The sequence below is a fragment of the Syngnathus floridae genome, chromosome 2, assembly GCF_059516105.1.
Source record: "Syngnathus floridae isolate MCC-2025c chromosome 2, RoL_Sflo_1.0, whole genome shotgun sequence".
Lineage (NCBI taxonomy): Eukaryota > Metazoa > Chordata > Actinopteri > Syngnathiformes > Syngnathidae > Syngnathus > Syngnathus floridae.
The window spans coordinates 7,815,563-7,825,270 of record NC_142414.1 but is presented as its reverse complement, the minus strand read 5'-3'; the positions used below and the strand labels follow the sequence as shown (position 1 = coordinate 7,825,270).

General features: G+C 43.0%; 2 protein-coding genes across 11 annotated transcripts in view; both read left to right on the top strand.

The window, feature by feature from the left end:
* The first annotated feature begins 115 nt into the window (after positions 1 to 115).
* phf8 (PHD finger protein 8) lies at positions 116 to 8,127 on the top strand. Its single transcript, XM_088369195.1, has 22 exons — positions 116 to 401; positions 835 to 1,087; positions 1,312 to 1,397; positions 1,485 to 1,611; positions 1,879 to 2,039; positions 2,170 to 2,311; positions 2,470 to 2,656; positions 2,732 to 2,894; positions 3,019 to 3,106; positions 3,475 to 3,581; positions 3,679 to 3,770; positions 3,884 to 3,973; positions 4,089 to 4,367; positions 4,446 to 4,528; positions 4,608 to 4,774; positions 4,858 to 4,943; positions 5,129 to 5,250; positions 5,356 to 5,693; positions 5,823 to 5,918; positions 6,000 to 6,109; positions 6,191 to 6,551; positions 6,628 to 8,127. The coding sequence occupies exons 2-22, from the start codon at positions 990 to 992 to the stop codon at positions 6,714 to 6,716; spliced, it is 3,072 nt and encodes a 1,023-aa protein (XP_088225321.1). The 5' UTR covers positions 116 to 401; positions 835 to 989; the 3' UTR covers positions 6,717 to 8,127.
* A 456-nt stretch (positions 8,128 to 8,583) lies between these two features.
* Positions 8,584 to 9,708, top strand: part of huwe1 (HECT, UBA and WWE domain containing E3 ubiquitin protein ligase 1) — a 29,849-nt gene continuing 28,724 nt past the window's right edge. For all 10 annotated transcript variants that reach the window (XM_088361583.1, XM_088361634.1, XM_088361638.1 and 7 more), the window contains exon 1: positions 8,584 to 8,634. The gene's annotated coding sequence lies outside the window, so the exon portion shown is untranslated. The remainder of the gene's footprint in view (positions 8,635 to 9,708) is intronic.

Sequence of the window (9,708 nt, the reverse complement as noted above, 5' to 3'; positions counted from 1 at the left end):
AGGGTACTCAGAAAGTTAAAATATTTTTTGGCATGTTGACTTTTTTTTTTCTCCGCTCCTCGAAGTGATTTTGACTGAAGAAAACTTTATTGACCACACTCGGGTTAACAGAGATGAAGAACGGTGACGCTGTTGTCTTTGAAAATGGCGTCAGTGCATTTGAACTCCGCTGTCATTTGTAGCTGAAGTGTCGTTTCGTGTCGCTTCCCAATTCCAAATTTGGATGCGCGGCGAAGTTCCCGCTCGAGCACTTCACATTCGCTACATAAATATGTGGCGAAGTAAACTCTTACAACTCGAGTCGGCTGCGTACTAAGGCCGCAGCTGCCCCGATCTCGCGTAGGGATTGTCAAGTGCTACGGCGGCCATTGCAAGCTTGGCCTCGCTGAAGCGCCATTCTGGTGAGATGCTCAACAGCTCTTCAACTAGCTGCATTTGACACATTTCTACCCATCTTTGACTTCAGTTTAATAGATGAAGCTGATAGTTAAACGGGCCTCGGTAATGTGCTACATTTTTGCATGGATTTGGCAAATGTCGATAGATTAGCTACATCGCTAACTAGCGTAGCTAGCTAGCATCACAATGTTCCGATCCCGAGTGTGTTTACATATAACAGCACTATATTTTGGATTTAGTACTGGAGCATCAATAGTTACCTTAAATCAGCATGATGTGGTTGGTCAAACTTTATATTTTACGCTGTAACAGTGAAAGTTTGCAGTTCCCCAAGTGTTATGTTATATCGTTTATTTTAGACATTTTGCTATGTGTCCACCCCATCACTATAAATTAACATAGCAATGTTAACTTGTTTTTATTCATGTATTCCAGTTCTCCTGGTGCACCCAAGTGGATGTGTGTCTTCACCAGCTTCAAAGTTATTACAGCTCGGAAATATTAGGAATTAATATCAGAATTGCATTTGTAAATTGGACATTTTGAAATTCTCAAAGTTGTAGCTTCTTCCAAACACATACACGTCTAGTATGGCTTCTGTACCAGTGTACTGCTTATGTCGCTTGCCATATGATGTGACTCGCTTCATGATCGAGTGTGACATTTGTCAAGACTGGTTCCATGGAAGGTACGTAAAAAAAAATAACTAAATAAAAGTACTACTGCCAGAATCATATTTATCGCCTTCAAATTAACTGTGATGTGAATAATATTACAACATACTTTTCGTAGCCTCCATGTTCATGTTGCACATTTTGACAAGACGACTCAGAATTTTGTCCGTACAAGTTTATTGGTGGCTATAATTGAATTTACACAATTTCAAATGCATTTTTTGTTGTTGTTTTTAAGCTGTGTGGGAGTAGAAGAGGAGAAAGCAACAGAAATAGACCTCTATCACTGCCCCAACTGTCAGCTCAGTCATGGACCGTCTGTCAGTGAGTAAAAACTTTTTTTTCTGTCCGTGACACCAAGTTATGCAGATGTTTGCAGTAATATTCGTTCCCTGATTTGCATATTCACAGTGCGTAAACGCCGCGGAGGCAACAAGCAGACAGATGGAGCCGCCGTCAGCGTAAGAGACCCCAGCCGTTTGGTGAAGACGGGCAGCCCCCAGTTTGTGAGGGAGCTACGCAGTCGCACTTTTCCGAGGTAGGAAAAAAAAAATATGTGTGTAGAGATTGAAGATAATGTTTAGTCGCAACAGCTTTTTATTAGACATGAAAATATCATGTTGATGTCATTGTAATTTACACTCATTAAAAAGTCAACACGCAAGAAAAAAAATTGAAACATCACAGTGCAGGGTAGAAAAAGTTTCTTCTGAATATTTAGGGCTACTGAACATCAGCAGCATAGTGTTTGACGAGACGAGTAAAAACGAGGATGATCATGAGCCTGTTTGTATGTCATCCACAGTGCAGATGAAGTCCTGCTGAAGCCCTCGGGGGCCCAACTGACGGTGGAGTTCCTTGAGGAGCATTCCTTCAGCGTTCCCGTCATGGTGCTGAGGCGAGACGGGCTCGGCATGACTCTGCCGCCAGCGTCCTTCTGTGTCAGCGACGTCGAACACTACATCGGTAAGCCACAGCTTCCTGCTTTCAATTTGGCCCACAATCTGGTCAGGCCTCCACTCGTGATGTTTGAACTCAAAGGCGCTTTTCTCAAGGAGAACGCAGCCGTAATTGCGTTAATTGGGAATGCTCGCAGGTTCAGACAAGGAGATTGACGTGATTGACGTGTCTCGCCAATGTGACCTGAAGATGCGACTCGGTGACTTTGCCGAGTACTACAACAGCCCCAACAGAGACCGAGTGCTGAATGTCATCAGCCTGGAGTTCTCCGAAACCAGGTCTGCGGAATTGGGCCGTTGTGCCATTAAAATGAATGTTTGACTTTTCTCACACAATCGGATCTATTAGTTTAATCCAGCAGCAATTTTTTGGTACTTTGATTCTGAGAAAAGAAACACAATTATATTGAAAATAATGTTGTTGGTTTTTTTCCCAGGCTTTCAAACCTGGTGGAGACTCCGAAGATTGTGAGGAAACTGTCATGGGTGGAGAACCTCTGGCCCGAGGAGTCCGTGTTTGAGCGGCCCAATGTGCAGAAGTACTGCCTGATGGGAGTGAAGGATAGTTACACCGACTTTCACATTGACTTTGGAGGCACCTCCGTCTGGTATCACGTTTTACGGGTGAGGACACAAATACGGACATTTTGTATTCATTGAATCTGTTTTCATTGCCCTGTGATTGTTCTGTTCATCCAGGGGGAGAAAATCTTCTACCTAATATCTCCCACCCCAGCCAACCTGGCGCTTTTTGAGCGCTGGAATTCCTCGTCCAATCAGAACGAGATGTTCTTCGGGGATCAGGTTGACATGTGTTACAAGTGCTCTGTCAAACAAGGAAACACGTTGTTCATTCCAACAGGTACGAGCAAATGAGTCTGGAACTTCTCTCCTACCTGTGTTTCTCTCGCTCCATTTGACCGTATTCAAGAACGGAACAATATCCGAGCCATTGATGATTGATTGAGATGGTGTGTTTGTTCCAGGATGGATTCATGCGGTTCTGACTCCAGTGGACTGTCTGGCATTTGGGGGCAATTTTTTGCATAGTCTCAATATTGACATGCAGCTTCGGTTAGTTTTCCCCCAACCTTTCACATTAGGGCTGCTCAATAAAAACAAAAACAAATCATGATTATTTTGGAAATGAAATCAGGGCTGCTCAATTATATTAAGAAAAAAAATACAAAACATGATTACTTAAATAATGATCACGATTATTCAAACTATCATTTATTTTTGGGGTAAAACAAGAAAATCCTAAAACGTCCAAAAAATATTCTGACAAATTCCATGAAAACACTTTAATTATGTGAGGACCAAACAAAATTTCAAAATGAGTTATTAAAAAAAAAAGCCAAGTATAATTTCCTTGTTTAAAGAAAGTGAATTGGATGTTCATGCATATCATCATGACACAACTTCCTCTCTTCATATTTCAGGGCATACGAATTAGAGAAACGGTTGAGCACAGCAGACTTATTCAAGTTTCCCAACTTTGAGACCGTGTGCTGGTATGTTGGGAAGCACCTTCTTGATACCTTCAGAGGTAACGTTGGACTGTTCACCTTTAGCACACCGCGGCCACCTACTTTTCCACGCGTTTTTTTTTTTTTTTTTAAAGCATACAACGTGGTCTTTTGCAGGTTTGAGAGAAAATCGCAGACACCCGGCCACTTACCTGGTTCATGGAGCAAAAGCGTTGAACAATGCCTTCCGCACTTGGACCAGGAAAGAGGTGACCTTACTCTCAGCTTGGATTTAGGATGCAGGATGCCCTATTTCCATTTCATCTATTTGTATTTTCAAGCAACCCTCAGAATGTTGATGACTGTTTTTTTTTACACTCAGGCACTGGGCGATCATGAAGTGGAAATTCCAGAAACCATCAATACTCAGACACTGGTGAAGGACCTTGCTAAGGAGATACGTCTGGTTGAGGTAATGAAGCAAATTAGTGGTTGAACAGTCTAAAAGTGTATTTTGTACAAGACTGTGTCATATGCAGTGAAGTTTTTTTTTTTTTCGAGCTGTGGTTTTTTTTCTCTCTTCATAGGACATTTTCCAACAAAACATTGGCCGCACCGGACCTCAATTTCCTGGTTCGCCGCTCTCAAAAGCCCCCTCGACTGCCTCCCAGAATTCAGGTCGCCCCCCTGGAAAGAAGAAAGGCCTTAAGCCCAAGGACATAATTGTAGGCCTCGGGACACCAGGACCCAAGAAGAAGACCCAAAAGGGTCTCCTTAAGACAGAAGCGGGAGAGTTAGACCTGCTTGAGATCCATACCAAGCACACGCTAAAAAGAATCCAACCTGGCAAGTCCAAAAGCAAGAAGGTACCCCCGAATAAAGATGTCATTGAAAAGCTTTCAAGTACAAGTGGAAGCATGATTTCAAACCTTCTGTCTCTTCAGTTGGAGCTGCCTTTAGAGGACTTTGAAGGAAAGTTGAACAAAAGCAAGCTGAAACTTGTGCTGACCAATGGGAAAATCCAAGGGTAAACTTTTGAGCCTTGTTGTGGTGTTGATGATCTTGCCAACAGCTGAGCTTCCATTCGCTCATTTATTCAACTCTAGCAAGAAAGCGGGCCGCAATGGTGCGGGAGGAGCTGCCAACTACCAGCACCTTGCCGCCGAGGGTTCCAGTTTCTCTGACCTGGATTCGGAGGATGAGCTCCAAATAGACGAGACGCCGCCCCCACGCCGCAAGCTTGCCGGATCAAGCAAGAAGAAGAAAATCAGCGGTGGGATGTGAAATAATGACAAAGTCAATAAGTGGTATCCGAGTATGCGTGCTGCTTAGTCACATGTCAACATATGCCGTCAGGTCTTCCGAGGAAGCTTCCCAGAGCCAAGCCTTGCTCCGACCCAAATCGTATCCGGGAGCCAGGAGAGGTCGACTTTGACATTGAGGTGAGCTCAGTATGGCTAAACCAGAAATCAAGTGCTGCCTTTTTCAATTTGGGAGCTGTTCTGTGGCCATTTTGAATATTCTCAGGCGTGTTGACTGATGTACCGTATTGTTGCTTGGTTGATTGACCTCACATTGATTTATTTTCCATTGCTAATGTTTAGCGTGTTTGTGCACATGACCTCAGGAGGATTACACCACAGATGAAGAGGCGCTGGCTGCTCATGGGGTGAAGGGTGGCGCAGGCGGCATCCTGGACTTACTGAAGGCCAGCAAGCAGGTGGCAGGATTGGACTCCTCAGCACTCAGGTTGCAATACGTCTCTTTGTTATTGTTACTATACAGGTGGCACACTTTCGTTTTTTTTTTTTAAAGGTGATTTCTTAATTTTGCTTTGTTTTCCCCTCCCTCCAGCGAGGAAGCCCCAGCCTCTCCCAGTACCCGAGATGCCATCCAAGGCATGCTCTCCATGGCTAACCCACCTTCGTCGTCGTCCTCATCGTCGTCGTCATCCTCCTCCTCCTCCCCCTTGTCTATTTCTGGAGGACTGACTGAAGGATTGGCAATAGTCAAGGGGAAAGGCAACCGGGCTGTGTGGGTGACGGGCGGGGTCAAAAAGACCTCCGAGAAAAAAGCTGTTATCCAGCGGCCCGGAAAGCGGCCCATTAAGCGTCCGGCCCGCCATCTTAGCGAAGACGACAGCCCGGATGAGCAGGAGACACTGGGAACCTGTTTCAAAGATTCAGAATATGGTGAGCAATCCATAACAGTCTTCACCCGTTATATTGTGGTACAACTATTTAAATAATAATAAAAAAAAACTTTATTCTGTAGTCATTTGCTTCCACTAAATTTCTGGCCTCATTGATCCTTCTTCAAAGTGTATCCATCATTGGAGTCTGATGAAGAGGACCATGCTAACAAGGCTAAGATGAAGCGCAAGAAAAACTGGGATGACACACCTTGGAGCCCCAAAGGTCAGCATGGTGTTGACCTCAAGTCTTTATTTTTAAACTTGGATCATCTAACATCTATCTTATCATCTCTATATCAAACAGCCCGGGTGATGCCGACACTTCCGAAACAGGACCGACCGGCCAGAGATGGAGCTCGAGTGGCGTCTGTGGAAACGGGCCTGGCAGCAGCCGCAGCCAAGCTAGCGCAGCAGGTGAGGACGGCCATTTTGAACGGTGATGCAGCATATTGTCATGCACAAGGACATCTTTGATCTTTTCCGTCTATACTTCAGGAGCAGCAAAAGCCTGCTAAAAGAAAGTACACCAAAAAAGTGCGTCCTCCTGTCCCTGTTGCGAGTCCGCCTCCAGTTCACGTCGAGCAAGCGCCTCCCTCGCCGCTGCACGTTTCGGAGTCGTCGCCGGACTTCAGCCCGCACAGGAGGATGGATTATTATTCCGCCAGTCTGCTGGATCATGAATACACAGCAGGGCCGGGACCTTTCGGTCCTGGTGGCCCTAGAGGAGGCGGGGCTATGGCCCCCGGCGTTTTCCTCACTTCACGCCGACCTTCCTTGTCTCCGCAAAACAGCAGCTCGCTCCCCGGCACGTCGCCTTCAGGGCAAGCCGGTCAAGGCACGGCGGCACTCGGTCAAGGTAAGAAACGACACATTTACGTATTTTTGTCCAGTTTCTCATCTTCACATCGTACATGTGTGTCTTTGGCATTCAGGGAAACGTCCAAAGAAAGGACTTGCAACAGCAAAACAGAGACTTGGGAAAATTTTGAAGATTCATCGCAACGGCAAACTGCTTTTGTGATGGAATCTGGAACTGCTGCTGAATTCCTGAGCAGCAATTCTTGCCGTGTGAAAATATTATTGAAGGAGGTAACAATAGTAATCTATATTTTATACTCGAAAGCTTGTTTACTAAAGTTTCCAGGTGTTTGTCTGACCATCTCTTGGCTAACATTTGCTAAGCTAATTAGCAGCTTCTCGGTGTCACGAGCACACCTCTCGCTGTTTGGAAGGACGCGTAAAGTGGACAATAACGACGAGCTTTTCCAATCACATTTTGAAAGGGAAAGAAAATGATGCGTCTTAGTTCAAATGTAATTCCAATGTAAGGCTTTGTTTTTTTCAAAAACCTAATATTTACCTCAAATGACCTTCGGTTTTTTTAATTGGACTTTTGAATACATCACTCTATAAAGTTTTGCTAAAAACGTTCAGTGTTGAAATCACTGTTGCTTCTTAAACATTTCATTTATAGATTGTTCTACAAATCAGGAGAATTAAGCAACAATTGATCATGTACACTTATATTTATTGCAATTTAATTTATTTTCAAAGGCAACATTTTGTCAACTTGAGCCTATTTTCTTGTGTCTTTCCACCTGCCTTTGTCTCTGTCATCCTTCTTGGTCCCTGATGTCTTTTCAACCGCAGTACAAAAATCCTAACCATTATGTTGGAAATCTTTTCATATTTTTACATTTTGTTTGAATTGTACATATGTATGATCTGTTATGTGTATATAGCTAGATTGGAAGAGCAAAGACAAAAATGATTTGCAGTGGATATAAAAAACGTTCATTTAAAATCAAAACTCGTAACTTTTAATTCTTTCTGGGTGAACAATTAGCAGAAAGAATCTGGCTTAGTCAATCCAACCCCAACATTTGGTAAACAGGTGATATGCGTCCTCTTCAGATTTTTTTGTGTTTTGCTCCAGTGAAATCATTTGCAAGTGACCATTTAATAATTGAAGAACCGCCCACGCATCATCGTGGCTTTTTCATTTGGTCTTTGTTTTTATATCCACTGTAATTCCTGCTAGGCTTTAGTATCCATTCCGCAGAATGTATGAGAAACAGAATGTCTGCAGAAATGTGGATGTACCAATTGAAAACGTGAATGATCAACTTGTGTAAATATATGTTGTCATTTTGTTTTTATAGTGCAGAAACATTGAAACCCTTCTTATGGATGTACATGACACTGCTGTATTTTTTAAATAGTTGTTTTTATATTTGTATACAGTAATTGTTATCTTTAGTTGTCTTGGCTGTGTAACATTTGAAGAGTAGGGAGGAAATGAATTCCTTTTGTTTCCTCCTGGTTCGGTTGATTATTAATCATCAGATATTCACTTTTGTGTTTTGTGTACTGTTTTAAACATGCTTTATTTACCACATGGAAAAGAATTATAACTAGATTTTTTTCAAATATCAAGTGATTGTTTTTTGTGTTTGTTGGAGACAATTGATAAAGCTGCGCATATCTCAAATGCTTTGATGGGCTTGAGGGTCCACAAACAATAAGTTGCTGCAACTACACTAATTCTGTATTTTTAGACAAACCATTCACATTGACGGAAATTTTGAGTGTTACGTTAATATAAGGAGGTTTTTAAATTGTTGAAGGTGAAACCTAATATCAAAAATTCCACACAGCCAGGATTTAAATTCAGAATTGTGCAAACCACGCAGACACGCTGCCATAGCTACCATTTGAATTAATAGAATGCCTTTTCGATTTTTTTTTTTTTTTTGTAAAATGTACCCTAAACTCGTTGCTGGAACAAATGACTAGCGTTTTTTTCAAAGTACATTTTTTTAACATGGGAGTGCCCTCAGCCCCGCCCCGGTAGACGCAGCACTCTGCTATTCTCGCGAGATCTCGTCTTGCCCTCTCACTTGTTAGTTCAAGATGGAGACGTGCAACACGCATTCGAGGTAAGCACAAATACTTGTTTAGGCCAGTGTCTTCGTGGCTTTTTAAGGCAGCTGTTTTTTCCTCGTCGAAATAATTGTGTTAAGAAACTGCCTGCTTTTGTGTTCCGGAGGTCATAAGTGTTTTTGAAGGGCTGCTACACTGGCTGTAGCGCCCTAAAGCGCCATTTTTAATATAGCCATGATCCACTGATCGAGCATTGTGGCGAGCTCTCGTTGCTATCTTAGCAAGCTACAAGCGACAGGCTAGCACCCGCTGATGTTCTTCCCTTCTCCGGCGTCTGTTACGGCTGTTTTGGGTCAGTTATCGCTCGCTCTCCTCATACGACCAGATAACCAATTCGTATCCGGGAGAAATGTTCCGACGTGTAACCGGGTGCTAATTTGACTTTGTAATCTGCGAACGTTAGCTGTTAACCCCAAACCCAAACTGGTGCCGAGGTGACAGGCATTAGCTTGAACGAACCGTGAAGACACCATGTAAAGACGGCTACGCTTGTGGAATATTTAAAAAGCGAACTGCGTCGTGTTAGGATACATTCTTACAGCAAAGTCACAATATTGTGTTTCACTCTTTGATGACCTGAAGAAATAAAATTACATCCGTTTTACGTATGTTAGTACAATCAAAGTGTGCTTTCATGAAAGCTCTGATACGGCGTGTCTTTATACATATTGGAATAAGAACGTAGGGAGAAAATAATGGCTCGCCCTGTGGGGTGAACTTGATTCCACCGCAAATCCCTTGAGTGCGCCAGTATGATTTGATTTGGTCACCGTTTGTTCTCATAGTCAGGTGCCAGTGATGACACTGACATGAAGGTGTTCAAATGTTGTTTTAACGCCAAATTCACGCAGAACAGATGCTTTGCGGATGCAATGCGTCCTCCGTAAGGACGCCGCAAGAGAAAGGAAGCATTGGAGTCTGCACCAGCTGCGCTGCGTATTCGTATGCTGAGCTCTGTCAGATTTCCATAAGATTTCTAAATAAATTTCAAAATAAAAGCATTCTGCGAACTCCTTTGTTTTTTATTTTCTAACTTATTTAAAAAAATACATATCGGCAATATACAGACC